The sequence below is a fragment of the Arachis ipaensis genome, chromosome B2, assembly GCF_059453495.1.
Source record: "Arachis ipaensis isolate K30076 ecotype BB chromosome B2, ASM5945349v1, whole genome shotgun sequence".
In the NCBI taxonomy this organism is placed as follows: Eukaryota; Viridiplantae; Streptophyta; class Magnoliopsida; order Fabales; family Fabaceae; genus Arachis; species Arachis ipaensis.
The window spans coordinates 80,155,874-80,175,537 of record NC_142437.1 but is presented as its reverse complement, the minus strand read 5'-3'; the positions used below and the strand labels follow the sequence as shown (position 1 = coordinate 80,175,537).

General features: G+C 40.1%; 3 protein-coding genes and 1 non-coding gene across 4 annotated transcripts; all 4 read right to left on the bottom strand.

The window, feature by feature from the left end:
- Positions 1-1,967: 1,967 nt before the first annotated feature.
- On the bottom strand, positions 1,968-2,588 carry LOC107627361 (uncharacterized). Its single transcript, XM_016330202.3, has 2 exons — positions 2,538-2,588; positions 1,968-2,468 (listed from the first exon to the last, which is right to left on the bottom strand). Exons 1-2 carry the CDS (start codon positions 2,586-2,588, stop codon positions 2,004-2,006), a joined length of 516 nt encoding a protein of 171 aa, XP_016185688.2. The 3' UTR covers positions 1,968-2,003.
- A 4,846-nt stretch (positions 2,589-7,434) lies between these two features.
- On the bottom strand, positions 7,435-7,542 carry LOC148574550 (small nucleolar RNA R71). The gene has a single exon (XR_015906357.1). It is a non-coding gene; the product is annotated as a small nucleolar RNA R71 (small nucleolar RNA).
- A 6,452-nt stretch (positions 7,543-13,994) lies between these two features.
- Positions 13,995-16,364, bottom strand: LOC107625435 (zeatin O-glucosyltransferase-like). Its single transcript, XM_016328068.3, has 2 exons — positions 14,929-16,364; positions 13,995-14,410 (listed from the first exon to the last, which is right to left on the bottom strand). The coding sequence occupies exons 1-2, from the start codon at positions 16,304-16,306 to the stop codon at positions 14,292-14,294; spliced, it is 1,497 nt and encodes a 498-aa protein (XP_016183554.1). The 5' UTR covers positions 16,307-16,364; the 3' UTR covers positions 13,995-14,291.
- A 342-nt stretch (positions 16,365-16,706) lies between these two features.
- LOC107627360 (uncharacterized) lies at positions 16,707-17,504 on the bottom strand. Its single transcript, XM_016330200.1, has 2 exons — positions 16,823-17,504; positions 16,707-16,711 (listed from the first exon to the last, which is right to left on the bottom strand). The coding sequence occupies exons 1-2, from the start codon at positions 17,502-17,504 to the stop codon at positions 16,707-16,709; spliced, it is 687 nt and encodes a 228-aa protein (XP_016185686.1).
- Positions 17,505-19,664: the final 2,160 nt, after the last annotated feature.

Here is a 19,664-nt window from a genome sequence, read left to right as displayed (position 1 = left end):
CATAATCTTAAAAGAGGGAAATAAAGTGATAGCCGAGCAAGCCCTCCAATTTCACTTCTCGGCAAGCAACAATCAGGCCGAGTATGAAGCCCTCATAGCGGGACTCAAGCTCGCCCTAACCCACAAAGCGACGAACTTAACAGCACATTGCGATTCCCTCCTAATGGTCCAACAGATCCGAGGAGAATTCCAGGTAAAAGATCCCTTACTAGAACAATACTGGCTCATAGCAAAGGATCTAATTTCAAACTTTAGTTCATTCACCATATTACACGTACATAGAGAACAAAATGTCAGGACAGACATACTATCTAAACTCGCCGCCACCAGGGCGGACACGCAAACATCAACATTATCACAGCACACACTCACAAAACCGAGCATTGAACTATTATGTATCGAACACATCAACCACCTCCACGATTGGAGGAAACCTTTCCTTGAATACATATGTACAGGTACGGTGCCCAGAGACGAGCTCCACCCTCAACAGTTTAAACGTAAGGCAAGCTTCTACACGAGAATATCAGGGGAGCTATACAGACGAGGTTTCTCACAACCATTACTAAGATGCCTAGACCAAGACCAGGCCAGAGAAGTAATGAACGAAGTCCATGAAGGAGTATGTGGGAACCACATAGGAGGACGAGCTCTCGCTGCAAAAATAATCCGAACAGGATATTATTGGCCGACCATGAAGAGAGATTGCATAGCAAAAGTCAAAACATGTGACAAATGCCAGAAACACGAGGCGATCTCAACCAAGCCAGCCGAAGTACTACACAGCATGGAGGTAAGCTGGCCTTTCTACAGATGGGGACTTGACATCCTCGGCCCCTTCCCAACAGCACCAGGACAGGTAAAATTTCTTTTGGTATCCATAGACTACTTCTCAAAATGGATAGAAGCGCAACCCTTAGCAAAGATAACAGCTGAAAAGGTACGATCTTTTATTTGGAGAAATATAATATGCCGCTTTGGGATACCAAAAGAAATAATATCAGACAATGGTAGACAATTCACAGACAATAAGCTCGGTTTATTTCTAAAAAATTTCAATATTCAACATCGTTTTAGCTCGGTAGAACACCCACAAACTAATGGGCAAGCCGAAGCTGCTAACCGAGTTGTGTTGCAGGCAATAAAGAAGAAGCTCGACAACGCAAAGGGAGAATGGGCCGAGCTCATTCCCGAAGTACTGTGGAGTTACAACACCACAATACATAACACTACAGGCGAAACACCCTTCAAGTTGGTCTATGGCTCAGAAGCACTGATCCCCATTGAGGTCGGATAACCGACGTTAAGAATCGAGTTGTACGACGAACAACAAAACCTAAGAGCCAGGAGCGTCGAGCTTGACCTAGCCGAAGAGGACAGGGAAATCGCCGCTATCAAACAAAGGGCCCAGAAAAGAATAATAGAAAGAAAATACAACAGGAAGGTGATTCCGAGGATATTCAACAAAGGCGACCTTGTGCTCAGGCGAACAGAGGAAGCCAGAAGACCTCCAGCTCATGGCAAACTCGCCGCAAATTGGGAAGGCCCCTTCCGTGTTACCCAAGTGCTCGGCAAGGGGGCATATCAACTCCAAACATTACAAGGCAATGCCATCCCAGGAAACTGGAACATCTCATCACTCAAAATGTATATGTCATAGTTTGTACAAAATGCGAATGAAGGTACTCTTTTTCCTCCTTAGAGCTTTTTTCCCAACGAAAGGGTTTTGCCTAAGGAGGGTTTTAATGAGGCCGGACGCCCCCCGAATCCAAATAAAAGCGGTAAATTCTTTTCAAATAAAGCCTGACAATGACAAAATATAACAAAGCAAAAACACTTACTATAAATATAATATTATATTATCAAACTGGCCTGAAACATCGGCCAAATACCACCACCTAATAGTCAAACCGGCCTAACGTCGGCCAAATACCATACAAAGTTCAAAAAACTAACAGTCTAGAGCTCAGACAGTCAAAACAAAAGCCACAAATACAAACAAACTAAGAAGGAGCATTCTCATCGTGCTCCTCCACAGTACCATCCACAACTAACTTTCCACCTACAACTATCTTTGTAATATCGAGCTTATCACAATCAAAATTAGGGGCTAACAGGGCAATCTGACTCACAGCACGATCAAAACCATAAGAGAACATCTCCATCCCAGCCTCCTCTAGCTCATGAACACGGGAAGTAAGCCGACCTTTGGCCACGTCGTGCTCCATAACTTCAACTTGCAACAAACGGATTTGATCTCTTAAACGAACCACCTCATCCTCAGCTTCTTTCGCTTTAGCCACAGCACTGGTAGCAACATCTTCCTTTTCCTTTACAGCCTTCTCCAAATCAGCAATCCGAGCTGTATATGACTTCTCCATGGAAGAGACCTTGTTCACAGCTTCTTGCTGATCAGCACCAACGCACTCAACAGTCCGACCAACGCAGAGTAAGCGAGAAGCAACCACCTACCGAGCATCCGTAGTATGAGAACAATACAAAAGATTGAAAGAACAAGAAACACAAACAAAACATACCTGAACAAATTTACCGAGCGCTTCCATTCCAGCTCGGCGCGTCATAAGCATGTCCCCAGGATACTGCGAGGCCCTATCAGAAAGCTCCGCAAAATTAAACTGTTCGTTCCAAAGGGAGTGCGAGCTAGAACCAGCAATGAAGCCATGAAGCTTTTTCTGCTGATCAAAGCAACTCCGCCACCACCTACAACCTCACGATCACCTTCGGAAATAACCTCTAAGGAAGTATCGTCTCTCTTCCTTTTAAATGAAGACGCAGGATGCGCAACAGACGAGAAAGCCTGCTCGCACGCATCCTTCCGATCACCAGCACTCCCAATCCCTTTCTCCTTTTTCTTACTCAAGAAAGATTGCAGCTTGTTCGGATCCAACAAGGGAACTCGGCCACCTAAAAGAAACCACCAAATGTCAGACAAACTCGGCAAATGCCCAATACTTAATAACAAAACACCAAAAACATTACCTATGTAAGCCCTAAGACCCTCATTATCACCCAAATCATATAAACGCAAAATTTCAGGGATGGACAAGCATTCCCCAGCAGCAACACTCTCCACAATAAAGTTCATCACAAACTCCTCTTCCTCACTCCTCTCAGAAGCCTCGAGGATCTAAGTCGGTTCAGAACACCAGTAGAGAGGAAATTTCTCGCTCAACTCACCATCCAAATAGAAAGGGTACTCAGACTCAGCCGAGCGGACTTTGACAAAAAGAGATTTGAAGTTCTTGGAAGATGACTTATAAAGAAGGAATACAGACCGACCCGGTGATGAGCGGATAATTTATACGCTTTTTGACATTGTTTTTAGTATGTTTTTAGTAGGATGTAGTTACTTTTAGGGATGTTTTCATTAGTTTTTATGTTAAATTCACATTTCTGGACTTTACTATGAGTTTGTGTGTTTTTCTGTGATTTCAGGTATTTTCTGGCTGAAATTGAGGGACTTGAGCAGAAATCAGATTCAGAGGTTGAAAAAGGACTGCTGATGATGTTGGCTTCTGACCTCCCTGCACTCAAAGTGGATTTTCTGGAGCTACAGAACTCGAAATGGCGCGCTTCCAATTGCGTTGGAAAGTAGACATCCAGGGCTTTCCAGCAATATATAATAGTCCATACTTTGGCCAAGAATAGACGACGTAAACTGGCGTTCAACGCCAGCCTTCTGCCCAAATCTGGCGTCCAGCGCCAGAAAAGGATCCAAAACCAGAGTTGAACGCCCAAACTGGCACAGAAACTGGCGTTCAACTCCACAAATGGCCTCTGCACGTGCTACACTTAAGCTCAGCCCAAACACACACCAAGTGGGCCCCAGAAGTGGATTTATACATCAATTACTTACTCATGTAAACCCTAGTAGCTAGTTTATTATAAATAGGACCTCTTACTATTGTATTAGGCATCCTGGATTGTATTTTGATCCTGTGATCACGTTTTGGGGGCTGGCCATCTCGGCCATGCCTGGACCTTCACTTATGTATTTTCATACGGTAGAGTTTCTACACTCCATAGATTAAGGTGTGGAGCTCTACTGTTCCTCAAAGATTAATGCAAAGTACTACTGTTTTCTATTCAATTCTTCTTATTTCTCTTCTAAGATATCCATTCGCACTCAAGAACATGATGAAGGTGATGATTATGTGTGACGCTCATCACCATTCTCCCCTATGAACGCGTGCCTGACAAACACTTCTGTTCTACATGAATTAAGCTAGAATGAGTATCTCTTAGATCTCCTAACCAGAATCTTCGTGGCGTAAGCTAGAATGATGGTGGCATTCAAGAGAATCCGGAAGGTCTAAACCTTGTCTGTGGTATTTTGAGTAGGATTCAATGATTGAATGACTGTGACGAGCTTCAAACTCGCGAGTGCTGGGCGTTGGTGACAGACGCAAAAGGAGGGTGAATCCTATTCCAGCATGATCGAGAACCGACAGATGAATGGCCGTGCTGTGACAGAGCATGTGAGCATATCTTTCACTGAGAGGAGGGGATGTAGCCACTGACAACGGTGATGCCCTTGCATACAGCCAGCCATGGAAAGGAGTAAGACAGATTGGATGAAGATAGCAGGAAAGCAGAGGTTCAGAGGAACGAAAAGCATCTCCATTCGCTTATCTGAAATTCCTACCAATGATTTACATAAGTATCTCTATCTCTATTTTATTATATATTCGAAAACACCATTATCACTTTATATCGGCCTGACTGAGATTTGCAAGGTGACCATAGCTTGCTTCATACCAACAATCTCCGTGGGATTCGACCCTTACTCACGTAAGGTATTACTTGGACGACCCAGTGCACTTGCTGGTTAGTTGTATCGAAGTTGTGACAATTATGAATTAAGATCAGAGCACCAATCTTTGGAGCCATTACCAGGATTTGTTCGAGCCTGGAGATCACAATTTCGTGCATCAAGTTTTTGGCGCCGTTGCCGGGGATTGTTTGAGTTTGGACAACTGACGGTTCATCTTGTTGCTCAGATTAGGTAATTTTCTCTTTGTTTTCTTTTCAAAAATTTTTCAAAAATAATTTCAAAAATCTCTCAATTGTTTTCGAAAAAAAAATGTTTTCAAAAAATAAATTATTCTATGACTTCCGAATTTTTAAGAATGAATTCTAGTGTTTCATGAAGCATGTTGAAGCCTGGCTGGCTGTAAGCCATGTCTAACTTTTTGGACTGGGGTTTCAACTTGCCATCACAAATGAAGAGATTTTCACACACTGAGTTGCTCTATACATGAAAAGTATCCATACCTGCTGAAGCTTGGCTGGCCATTGGCCATGTCTAGTGTTTTGGACTGGAGCTTTCATTGAAAGCTTGGCTGGCTAGTGAGCCATGTCTAATTCCTGGACTGAAGCTTTAGACTAACATGGCAAGATTCCTGGAATTCATATTAAAAATTTTGGAATCCTTATTTTTCTTTTTCAAGACTATTTTCGAAAAATATAAAATAAAAAAAAATTTAGAAAATCATAAAAATCAAAAATATTTTTGTGTTTCTTGTTTGAGTCTTGAGTCATGTTATAAGTTTGGTGTCACTTGCATATGCATCTTGCATTTTTCGAAAATATCATGCATTCATAGTGTTCTTCATGATCTTCAAGTTGTTCTTGGTAAAGTCTTCTTGTTTGATCTTGATTATTTTTTGTTTTGTGTCTTTTCATGTTTATCATATGCATTCTTGAATTCTTAGTGCATAAGCATTAAAGAATTCTAAGTTTGGTGTCTTGCATGTTTTCTTTGCATTAAAAGTTTTTCAAAATTGTGTCTATGATGTTCATCTTGACATTCATAGTGTTCTTGGTGTTCATCTTGACATTCATAGCATTCTTGCATGCATCACATGTTTTGATCTAAAAATTTCATGCATTGCATCTTTTTAGTGTTTTTGTCTCTCATCATAAAAATTCAAAAATCAAAAAAATATCTTTCCCTTTTTCTCTTATCAAATTCGAAAATTGAGTTGACTTTTTCAAAAATTTTTAAAAATCAAATTGTTTCTTATGAGTCAAATCAAATTTTCAATTTGAAAATCTTATCTTTTTCAAAATCTTTTTCAAAAATCAAATCTTTTTCAAAATTCTTAGTTATTTTCGAAAATTCCAAAAATATTTTTCAAAAATCTTTTTCTTATTTTTATATCAAATTTTCGAAAATAACATAATCAATTAATGTTTTGATTCAAAAATTTGAAGTTTGTTACTTGCTTGTTAAGAAAGATTCAAACTTTGAGTTCTAGAATCATATCTTGTGATTTCTTATGAATCAAGTCATTAATTGTGATTTTAAAAATCAAATCTTTTTCAAAAACTAATTTCTATCGTATCTTTTCAAAAATATCTTCTTATCTTATCTTTTTCAAAAATATCTTTTAAAAATATCTTTTCTAACTTCCTAACTTCTTATCTTTTCAAAAATTTGTTTCAATTAACTAACTAACTTTTTGTTTGTTTCTTAACTTTTTCAAAACTACCTAACTAACTCTCTCTCTCTAATTTTCGAAAATATCTTCTCTCTTTTTCAAAAACTTCTTTTTAATTAACTAATTATTTTTAATTTTTATTTTTGATTTCAAAAATTTTCGAAAATTACTAACATTTTTCAAAAACCATTTTCGAAAATCACTAACTCTTTTTCAAAAATATTTTCGAAAATTTTCCCTCCCCCATCTTACTCTATTTATTCATTCATATCCTAACATCTCATTTCACCTCTCTTCCATCCTTACAGTTGTGTTTCTTCCATTATATTACATTCTTTGTCTCCCCCTCTTCTTCCACTCACACAGGAATCCCTATACTGTGGTATAAAGGATCTCCATTATTATTATTATTTTTCTGTGCCTTCTTCTTTGTCATATGAGCAGGAGCAAGGATAAGAACATTCTTGTGGAAGCAGATCCAGAACCTGAAAGGACTCTGAAGAGAAAAATAAGAGAAGCTAAAATACAACAATCCAGAGATAACCTTTCAGAAATTTTCGAACAGGCAGAGGAGATGGCAGCCGAAAATAATAATAATGTAAGGAAGATGCTTGGTGACTTTACTGCACCTAATTCCAATTTACATGGAAGAAGCATCTCCATTCCTGCCATTGGAGCAAACAACTTTGAGCTGAAACCTCAATTAGTTTCTCTGATGCAGCAGAACTGCAAGTTTCATGGACTTCCATCTGAAGATCCCTTTCAGTTCTTAACTGAATTCTTGCAGATATGTGATACTGTTAAGACTAATGGAATAGATCCTGAAGTCTACAGGCTCATGCTTTTCCCTTTTACTGTAAGAGACAGAGCTAGATTATGGTTGGATTCTCAACGCAAAGACAGCTTGAACTCTTGGGATAAGCTGGTCACGGCTTTCTTAGCCAAGTACTTTCCTCCTCAAAAGCTGAGCAAGCTTAGAGCTGATGTTCAAACCTTCAGACAGAAAGAAGGTGAATCTCTCTATGAAGCTTGGGAAAGATACAAACAGTTGACCAAAAAGTGTCCTTCTGACATGCTTTCAGAATGGACCATCCTGGATATATTCTATGATGGTTTATCTGAGCTATCAAAGATGTCACTGGACACTTCTGCAGGTGGATCCATTCACCTAAAGAAAACGCCTGCAGAAGCTCAAGAACTCATTAACATGGTTGCTAATAACCAGTTCATGTACACTTCTGAAAGGAATCTTGTGAGTAATGGGACGCCTATGAAGAAAGGAGTTCTTGAAATTGATACTCTGAATGCCATATTGGCTCAGAATAAAATATTGACTCAGCAAGTCAATATGATCTCTCAGAGTCTGCATGGAATGCAAGCTGCATCCAACAGTACTCAAGAGGCTTCTTCTGAAGAAGAAGCTTATGATCCTGAGAACCCTGCAATAGCAGAGGTAAATTACTTAGGTGAACCTTATGAAAACACCTATAACTCAACATGGAGAAATCATCCAAATTTCTCATGGAAGGATCAAAAGCCTCAACAAGGCTTTAATAATGGTGGAAGAAACAGGTTTAGCAATAGCAAGCCTTTTCCATCATCAACTCAGCAACAGACAGAGAACTCTGAACAAAATGCTTCTAATTTAGCAAATCTAGTCTCTGATCTATCTAAGGCCACTATAAGTTTCATGAATGAAACAAGGTCTTCCATTAGAAATCTGGAAGCACAAGTGGGCTAGCTGAGTAAAAGGATCACTGAAATCCCTCCTAGTACTCTCCCAAGCAATACAAAAGAGAACCCAAAAGGAGAGTGCAAGGCCATTGACATAAGCACCATGGCCGAACCTGTAAGGGAAGGAGAGGACGTGAATCCCAAGGAGGAAGACCTCCTGGGACGTCCAGTGATCAATAAGGAGCTTCCCTTTGGGGAACCAAAGGACTCTGAGGCCCATCTAGAGACCATAGAGATCCCATTGAACCTCCTTATGCCCTTCATGAGCTCTGATGAGTATTCCTCTTCTGAAGAGAATGAGGATGTTACTGAAGAGCAAACTGCCAAGTTTCTTGGTGCAATCATGAAGCTAAATGCCAAATTATTTGGCATTGATACTTGGGAAGTTGAACCTCCCTTGTTCATCAATGAACTAAGTGATCTGGATCAACTGACATTGCCTCAGAAGAGACAGGATCCTGGAAAGTTCATAATACCCTGTACCATAGGCACCATGATCTTTAAGGCTCTGTGTGATCTTGGTTCAGGAATAAACCTCATGCCCCTCTCTGTAATAGAGAAACTGGGAATCTATGGGGTGCAAGCTGCTAAAATCTCACTAGAGATGGCAGACAGCTCAAGAAGACAGGCTTATGGACAAGTAGAGGACGTTTTAGTAAAGGTTGAGGGCCTTTACATCCCTGCTGATTTCATAGTCCTGGATACTGGAAAGGAAGAGGATGAATCCATCATCCTAGGAAGACCTTTCCTGGCCACAGCAAGAGCTGTGATTGATGTTGACAGAGGTGAAATAGTCCTTCAATGGAATGAGGACTCCCTTGTGTTTAAAACTCAAGGATCTCCCTCTGCAACCATGGGGAGGAAGCAGAAAAAGCTTCTCTCCAAGCAGAGTCAACCAGAGCCCCCACAGTCAAACTCTAAGTTTGGTGTTGGGAGGCCACAACCGAACTCTAAGTTTGGTGTTGAACTCCCATATCCAAACTCTAAGTTTGGTGTTGGAGAGTCTCAACAAAGCTCTGCACATCTGTGAGGCTCCATGAGAGCCTACTGTCAAGCTATTGACATTAAAGAAGCGCTTGTTAGGAGGCAACCCAATGTTTATCTAATTCTTTTTTTTATTGTTTTTCATGTTTTCTTAGGTTCATGATCATGTGGAGTCACAAAATAAAAAAAAAAAAATTCAAAAACGGAATCAAAAACAGCAGAAGAAAAATCACACCCTGGAGGAGCATCTGTCTGGCATTCAAACGCCAGAACAGAGCATAGTTCTGGCGCTGAACGCCCAGAATGGGAGCATCCTGGCGCTGAACGCCCAGAACAAGCATGGTTCTGGCGTTCAACGCCAGAAATGGCAGCAAATGGGCGTTGAACGCCCAAAATGGGCACCAACCTGGCGCTGAACGCCCAGAGTTGTGTGCAAGGGCATTTTGCATGCCTAAATTGGTGCAGGGATGTAAATGCCTTGACACCTCAAGATCTGTGGACCTCACAGGATCACCTCAGGATCTGTGGACCCCACAGGATCCCCACCTACCTCCACTCACTCTCTTCTCTCTTCTCAATCATCCTCTATTCCCAATAAACACTCTTCCCTATTAACTCTTTACCACTCACATCCAAACACCCACTTTCCTTCAAAATTCAACATCTCTTTCCCACCCAATCCCACCCATATGGCCGAATACACATCTCCCTCCATCTCCTCCATATCTTCTTCTTATTCTTCTATTCTTTCTTCTTTTGCTCGAGGGCGAGCAACATTCTAAGTTTGGTGTGGTAAAAAGCATAGCTTTTTTGTTTTTTCCATAACCATTGATGGCACCTAAGGCCAGAGAAGCCTCTAGAAAGAGGAAAGGGAAGACAAAAGCTTCCATCAAGGGTCTATAGCTCAGTGGTAGAACATTTGACTGCAAATCAAGAGATCCCTGAGATACCTCAGGGGATACATTTTCTTCCACACAATTATTGGAAGCAACTAAGGGTGGAACATCAAGAGCACTCCATCATCCTTCATGAAATCAGAGAAGATCTAAAAGCAATGAAGGAGGAGCAGCAAAGACAAGGAAGAGACATAGAAGAGCTCAAGGACATCACTAAGGTGGACTCATTCCTTGTTCTTACTTTCTCTGTTTTTCATTTTCTATGTTATGTGCTTATCTATGTTTGTGTCTTCATTACATGATCATTAGTAGTAGTAACTATGTCTTAAAGTTATAAATGTCCTATGAATCCATCACCTCTCTTAAAAAAAAATGTTTTAAATCAAAAGAACAAGAAGTACATGAGTTTTGAATTTATCCTTGAACTTAGTTTAATTATATTGATGTGGTGACAATGCTTCTTGTTTTCTGAATGTATGCTTGAACAGTGCATATGTCTTTTGAAGTTGTTGTTTAAGAATGTTAAATATGTTGGCTCTTGAAAGAATGATGACTAGGAGACATGTTATTTGATAATCTGAAAAATCATAAAAATGATTCTTGAAGCAAGAAAAAGCAGCAAAGAACAAAGCTTGCAGAAAAAAAATAGAAAAGAAATAGGCGAAAAAAAAAATTAGAAAGAAAAAGAAAAAGCAAGCAGAAAAAGCCAAAAGCTCTTAAAACCAAGAGGCAAGAGCAAAAAGCCAATAACCCTTAAAACCAAAAGGCAAGGGCAAATAAAAAGGATCCCAAGGCTTTGAGCATCAGTGGATAGGAGGGCCTAAAGGAATAAAATCCTGGTCTAAGCGGCTAAACCAAGCTGTCCCTAATCATGTGCTTGTGGCGTGTAGGTGTCAAGTGAAAACTTGAGACTGAGCGGTTAAAGTCAAGGTCCAAAGCAAAAAAAGAGTGTGCTTAAGAACCCTGGACACCTCTAATTGGGGACTTTAGCAAAGCTGAGTCACAATCTGAAAAGGTTCACCCAATTATGTGTCTGTGGCATTTATGTATCCGGTGGTAATACTGGAAAACAAAGTGCTTAGGGCCACGGCCAAGACTCATAAAGAAGCTGTGTTCAAGAATCATCATACTGAACTAGGAGAGTCAATAGCACTATTCGAAATCTGAAGTTCCTATAGATGCCAATCATTCTGAACCTCAATGGATAAAGTGAGATGCCAAAACTATTCAAGAGGCAAAAAGCTATAAGTCCCGCTCATATGATTGAAGCTCTGTTTCACTGATAGTTTGGAATTTGTAGTATATTCTCTTCTTTTTATCCTATTTGATTTTCAGTTGCTTGGGGACAAGCAACAATTTAAGTTTGGTGTTGTGATGAGCGGATAATTTATACGCTTTTTGACATTGTTTTTAGTATGTTTTTAGTAGGATCTAGTTACTTTTAGGGATGTTTTCATTAGTTTTTATGTTAAATTCACATTTCTGGACTTTACTATGAGTTTGTGTGTTTTTCTATGATTTCAGGTATTTTCTGGCTGAAATTGAGGGACTTGAGCAGAAATCAGATTCAGAGGTTGAAAAAGGACTGCTGATGCTGTTGGATTCTGACCTCCCTGCACTCAAAGTGGATTTTCTGGAGCTACAGAACTCGAAATGGCGCGCTTCCAATTGCGTTGGAAAGTAGACATCCAGGGCTTTCCAGAAATATATAATAGTCTATACTTTGGCCAAGAATAGACGACGTAAACTGGCGTTCAACGCCAGCCTTCTGCCCAAATCTGGCGTCCAGCGCCAGAAAAGGATCCAAAACCAGAGTTGAACGCCCAAACTGGCACAGAAACTGGCGTTCAACTCCACAAATGGCCTCTGCACGTGCTACACTTAAGCTCAGCCCAAACACACACCAAGTGGGCCCCAGAAGTGGATTTATACATCAATTACTTACTCATGTAAACCCTAGTAGCTAGTTTATTATAAATAGGACCTCTTACTATTGTATTAGGCATCCTGGATTGTATTTTGATCCTGTGATCACGTTTTGGGGGCTGGCCATCTCGGCCATGCCTGGACCTTCACTTATGTATTTTCATACGGTAGAGTTTCTACACTCCATAGATTAAGGTGTGGAGCTCTGCTGTTCCTCAAAGATTAATGCAAAGTACTACTGTTTTCTATTCAATTCTTCTTATTTCTCTTCTAAGATATCCATTCGCACTCAAGAACATGATGAAGGTGATGATTATGTGTGACGCTCATCACCATTCTCCCCTATGAACGCGTGCCTGACAAACACTTCTGTTCTACATGAATTAAGCTAAAATGAGTATCTCTTAGATCTCCTAACCAGAATCTTCGTGGCGTAAGCTAGAATGATGGCGGCATTCAAGAGAATCCGGAAGGTCTAAACCTTGTCTGTGGTATTTTGAGTAGGATTCAATGATTGAATGACTGTGACGAGCTTCAAACTCGCGAGTGCTGGGCATTGGTGACAGACGCAAAAGGAGGGTGAATCCTATTCCAGCATGATCGAGAACCGACAGATGAATGGCCGTGCTGTGACAGAGCATGTGAGCATATCTTTCACTGAGAGGAGGGGATGTAGCCACTGACAACGGTGATGCCCTTGCATACAGCCAGCCATGGAAAGGAGTAAGACAGATTGGATGAAGATAGCAGGAAAGCAGAGGTTCAGAGGAACGAAAAGCATCTCCATTCGCTTATCTGAAATTCCTACCAATGATTTACATAAGTATCTCTATCTCTATTTTATTATATATTCAAAAACACCATTATCACTTTATATCCGCCTGACTGAGATTTGCAAGGTGACCATAGCTTGCTTCATACCAACAATCTCCGTGGGATTCGACCCTTACTCACGTAAGGTATTACTTGGACGACCCAGTGCACTTGCTGGTTAGTTGTATCGAAGTTGTGACAATTATGAATTAAGATCAGAGCACCAATCTTTGGAGCCATTACTAGGATTTGTTCGAGCCTGGAGATCACAATTTCGTGCATCACCCGGAAAGCTACTGAAACAAACCCACAACCCCTTACGAACCCCCTTTGCCTGAAAAAAGGAAAAGAATAAAGACAGCGAACAAGGGAAGGAGAGGAATTCCATCAGACATTGAAATGCGCGAAAGAATGCCCAAGAATTTGGGTGCAACTGTGACGGAGCACAGTTTAGCTGAGTAAGGACGTCACACTCAAAAGAAGAAAAGGGAAACTTCACTCCAAGTTCAACCATGCATGGAGTATACATATAAAAATACTCCCAGTCACCCCTCCTCTCACAAACCCTATCACTACTAGAACAGGGCTGAAACTCGACAACGACGCCAGAACCCCCCCTCACGAAATCTATGCCCCTCAAATCAGAAAGGGATTCAACGCTGATGAAGGAAGATGAACGTGTCTTCACATCATCTTGGACCCAGTGATATGGGTCGTCTTCCCTATCCTCAATAGCCTTCAATTTTTCTTTCAATTTCTCTCCCGCCATGACAGAGTATGCAGAAACGAACAGTCAAAGAAGAGTCAGAGAACGTTTACCTTTCGAAGACATAGCGAAGATTTGAAGACTAGGAGCAACACAGCGTAATTTCCAAAACAATGAAAATAACTATTATTGCAAGCCCACTAACAAAGTGGGTAAATTAATTCATGCCCACTAACAAACGTGGAAACCGAAACGGCAATAATGGGCAATAAAAGATGACACGATTCGCGAAGAGACAAGTAAAACCCTTTTCAAATTTTTTCAAAACAAAACCTAGCCACGTATGAAAAACAAAAAGCTCGCCTACCGACCTATACGGAACGCTAGCCGACCTGGGGGGCTATGATGCGTACCACGCCATAATCGGCATGGAGGTTCAGTTGCAGACTGACCTTAAAAATCGGAACCAAGTAGAACAGAACAAACAAACTTTATAAATTATCTCCGAAACTGAATACACCACTCAATCACGTCTCTTCACAAGATATCCATAACGGCACTTGACCAGGAATATCGGAACTAACAAGGAGCTCACCAGCAAACTCGAGGAGCCTATAAATCTTACCCCCCTGATTCAGAAAGGGCAGGTTCCACATTCACTTCTAGTTATTTACTCTTTATTCATTAATTATTCTCCCACTTACTTGAGCGTCGGAGTGCTTTGTGCAGGTGCTCTCGCCGCCGTGTTTCAGAAGGCCGAGGTTAAACTCACATTGTTACTCGAGGACAACATATAATCCAGCCACGCATCCAAGTGCTCGACCAGAGATCATCAACCTCGGTCATCACAGACGGAACATCATGCATGAAATTAAAGCCTTTGTTCTCTAAATAGACAAAAAAAATTCACGTGTGAATCTGAATATAGTTGTCGGTAGAAATACACTTTTTATTTTTAGTATTGAAAAAGAAGGTGTGCTTTACTGTATTATAACTTATAAGAACAAAAAGTGTATCACAAAATTGTTAGAAGAAATATGAGAATTAGATAATTAACATTTGAAGGTTAAATTTGTGTTTATGAATTTTTTATTATTTTAAAATAAAAAATCTGAGATCACAAATCTAACACTTCAATTTATGTACCTAAAAAATTCTATTATATAATTTGACCTTTAAATTTTTTTCTCCATATTAAAAAAAAAATACACTTAACTTATCCATAACAGTAGATACGTTTCATCCATTTCTAAAAAACTTAGCCATAGAAATATTAGAGATAATTGATATAAGTTTACATGTTAAATGACAAATATAAGGTTTAGAAAATTTAAATGGTAAAAAGATTCATGTTATCTAGAGATATGAGCAATGAAGGAATCCATTTCCCGTCTTGAAAACCCACCTTCATCCATGGATTCAAGAACGGCATCTCTCAGCTTCAATGCTGTCTTTCTCATCTCATCACCTTCCTTTGATGCCATCAAAGTTCTCACAGCTTTCTCAACCTCGGAAGCAGTAACCAACGCATCCCTTTTGGCCCAATCCTTAACAACCAAACCAATCTTCAACACTTGCGTTATCAAAAGCATGTTCCTTGGTTGGTCAGAGTGCATAGGCCATGCCGCAATTGGCACCCCCATTGTTATGCTCTCCATGGAAGAGTTCCATCCACAGTGACTCATAAATCCTCCGGTTGAATTGTGCCTTAGAATCTCCAATTGTGGAGCCCAATCTCTTATAACCAACCCCATCCCTTCAATTCTCTCTTCAAATCCGTCAGGGAGAATGTATCTCCTGACTTGGCCGTCGAAAATGTCCCCTTTGTCTGCATCTCTCAGCACCCATATGAACTTCTTCTTGCTCTGTTCCAACCCAGTTGCAATCTCTTTGATTTGTTGCTCCGTCAATGATGTTGTTGTCCCAAAAGAGATGTATATAACTGAATTTGGTTCTTGCTTATCAAGCCACTCAATTATGATGTCCTTTTCCTTGCAACTTTTCTTGCTGGGGAATAAAGGGTTGAATGGCCCCAGAGCAAAATGCTTAATATTTTTGTTGTTGCCAGGGAACTGTTCTATCATCTCCATATAAGGACCTTCAATGGCTCTGCTTGTGTTGTGGATGAACCCATTACTCAATGCAAAGAATTTGACTTGTTCTGTAATGAAGTCCATTATTTCTTCCGGGAAGCATCCTTCTAAAGAAGCAGCTTCGGTAATATGAACACCAAAACTTTCAATATTCGGATTATTGTTTTGCATGAGATCCAGCACAAGGTACAATGCAAAGCAAAACGCAGAGACACTCTGAAAAGTGTAGTTCTCTGCGTTTGGTATGTCCGAGGCATCTTGTGCCACAGACGACATTAGCGAGTCGTGGATCACTACGACCCTTTCGTGCTTGCACGAAAGGGATCGAAGAAGTGATGCCACAGGCTCGCGAAGATTTGAGGAAGAGTAAAAGGTAGGAATTATGTGAGATGGGAACATGATTTGTTGGTTAGGGTTTGTAGGAGGAGAAGGAAAAGGAGGGACTTCAAAGTCATGGAAATGGAGGTTGGAAATGGAGTTTGGGTCCCAACCTTGAACACGAAGTGTGGCTTGGCGGTTGTGTGATTTTGTTCCAACGTAGTGGACGGGTATGTTGTGTGATATGATTAGGCGTGAGAGATGGAGAAGCTGGTTGAGGTGGCCTTGTGCTGGGAAAGGTATCATCACAACAACAACTTGGTTTTGATTATGAACATTATTATTGTCATAGATTTTGCCACTGGAAGCCATTTTTCAAGTTTGGGCTGTAGGGGTTGATGCTTAGGTGGCTACTATGTAATGTACATATAAAGCATACTAGACTTTATTAATATTTATAATTTAAAAATCACATTTTTTTTTTATTTATTTTATGAAAAGTGGAAAACGACATTTGAACTTTATTCGGGGTAGTATCGATAAGATATACTTTATCTTCTATAAAATGAGTGTTTATTTTGCTAAATTAATTTTCTATAAACAGTTATTCATTGAACCTTTTTATCAGTTAGGTTCATATTTCGATTTTTTTTAAATAAATAAAAAAATATTTTATTTATTAAAATAAATAATTTATAAAATAATTTCAAAAATACTTAGTATGTCTTATCTCGTTTATAGTGTAAACGAGATAAGTTTACACATATATCATTTATACTGTAAACGAGATAAGACATGCAAATGATACGTGTATATCTTGTTTACACTGTGTAAACTTATCTCGTTTACACTGTAAACGAGATAAGAGTGGGATCGGCCTATATATACATATCGTTGACAGCAACGTTTCGCGCTCCATTTCCAACCTTTCGACCACTTTTTCCTCTCTTCTACCCTCAAGCATTGCATTGATACACTCCGAAAAATTCGTTGTCATGTGACCGAATCGGCAACCACTGCCGTAATGTTGTAGCCATATTTCTTTGTTGAACGTACCAGCCCAGTCCGCCATCTCTCGCGACAAACCTCTCAATGCATCTATGTACCACTCGTACCCAACCTTGCTTGGACTATAAGTAGCGTTTATGAGGTATCGCTTGCCCTCGGCGGACTGGAAATGAGACATGAAATTTATGGCCAAGTGTCTAACACAATAAGCATGAAACGCCCTGAGAGGATGCCAACCACTATCATCGGCCCTCAGTATAGCCTTGATCGCCTGAAATCTATCAAATATAATCAACAAGCCTTCTTGTGAGGTGATATGTCGTCTCAAATTAGTCAGGAAGAAAGACCATGACTCCATACTCTCAGACTCTACAATTGCAAAAGCAATAGGAAGAATATTACTATTGCCGTCTTGTACCACTGCAATAAGCAACACACCGCCATATTTTCCATACAAATGTGTGCCATCGACAGAAACAAACGGCTTAAAATGCTTGAAAGTCTTAACACATGACGGGAAAGTCCAAAATATTTTGTCGAACATGCTATAGTTACGAACCATAAGGTGCCCATCATAGTAAGGTAAGGCCCTAAATTCACATATTGTTTCGGGACAACAACTTTGCAGTGCTTGTAGCAACTTTAGCACCTTGTTGTATGACTCCTCTCAGTCCTTGTATATCTGCGCAATTGTATTTTGCTTCGCCATCTAGACTTTTCTATATGACAGTTTGAAGTGATAGATTTGCCGAACTGCACCCTGTAGGACAGGGATGCTGACGGATGGCTTAGACTGTATCAACGGCAAGATGACAATGCAGAAGAGGGGTGCTGTCCAACTGTCGATGATCTTGGGACATGGTGGGTGCTAAACATGTATGTGCTCCACTAACTCGCCGAACCTCCCTAACAAAATAAAACATTCATGGTTAAAAACTACACCAGATATAACAATCATAAATGAGTAAATACGCCATAATTAAACTTGACCTCACCAATATCCAAGGTTCTATCGGAGAGCTACGTGGAGACTCCTGGGACATCCAGCTGCAGATTGGCGGCAATGCACATGGTACTTTAATAAGTCCGATTCAAAAACTCGGTACTCAGCACTTCTGTGAATGTTGTAGTTCTTCACACTCGGCACTACTGCATCTCTGTTTTTGAATATGTGGGTAACCTGAAACTCCACACCACCGACTAGGTTGTTATCGTCTTTTTCGGTGTTGAAAAATGGAGATTTCTCATGCATCGCTGATGAGCGAATATTTTATACGCTTTTTGCCATCATTTTCACATAGTTTTTAGTAGTTTTTATTTAGTTTTTATTAAGTTTTTATAGGTTTTAGTGTTAGAATCACATTTTTGGATTCTACTATGAGTTTTTGTATTTTTGGACAATTTCAGGTATTTTCTGGCTGAAATTGAGGAGCTAGAGCAAAAGTCTGATTCAGAGACAGAGAAAGCACTACAGATGCTGTCCGGATCTGACCTGCCTGCACTGGGAAGAGCTTTTCTAGAGTTACTGAAGTCCAAATGGAGCTCTCTTAACGGCTATGAAAAACTGACTTCCAGAGCTTGCCAGCAATATATAATAGTCCATACTTTGCTTCGGATTAGAAGGCCCAAAACTAGCGTTCAACTCCAGCTACCTCCCCCCTTCCAGGCGTCCAGCGCCCAAAAGATCAGAGACCAATGTACAAACGCCCAAAGAGGACCCTCTAGCTGGCGTTCCATGCCCAAGAGACCTCATAGCACGTGGATCTCATCAAAGCTCAGCCCAAATACTCACCAAGTGGGCCCCAGAAGTGAATTTTAGCACTAAAAAGACTATTCTACCCTTACTAGTCATTTGTTTAGTATTTAAGGGATTTTATTTATGTAATTCAGGAGATCGAACACACCTTGAACACCATTCAGCCATTATTTTCATTTTACATTGTATTTTACCTTCAATATGAGTTTCTAAATCTCCTAGGTTGAGGAGAGGAGTCCTGTTGAGTCCTATGAATTAATAAAAGTAATACTGTTTTCTCTTCGATCCGTGTTTGATTAATTCTAAGATGTATATCCAATCTTCATCGTGGTGAATAGAATGATCTAACAAATTAGCTCTGTTCATCACATTAAGACGAACGTGCCTGACAAATACTCGCGTCTACTTGGGTTTAGAATGCATCTTTCATCGGATAAGGACGAACCAACAGCTATGTTTATACATCTCTCAGACAGCTAATCCACAACTTCGTTGGGGACTTCTCGAGACATCAGTTCAGCTAATTTTCGGGGAGATTAGGATCTCTGTGGTAGAGGCTAGAACCAAAGGTGCAGCATTCTCTGATCCAGAAGATCTGACCTTGTCTGTGGCGTTTTGAGTAGGATCATTAAGGAGAATGAACTGTATAAGCTTCACGCTCAATCAGAATGGATCCACACTAAATCTGAGGTTCAGATCCATTGAAGAAATCACTCACAAGAAAAGAGAGCAGTAATACCAGAGTTAATTAAGAAAGACAAAGCAACTCCAATCCTTTACCTTATCCTTATCACTGATTTCCATTTAATTTACAGAGTATCTTTATTAATTATATGTCTTCATAGTTTCATGATCATCATAATCCAACAACCTTCTGATCTGCCTGACTAAGACCTGCAAAATAACTATAGCTTGCTTCAAGCCAACAATCCTCGTGGGATCAACCCTGACTCGCTCAGGTATTAC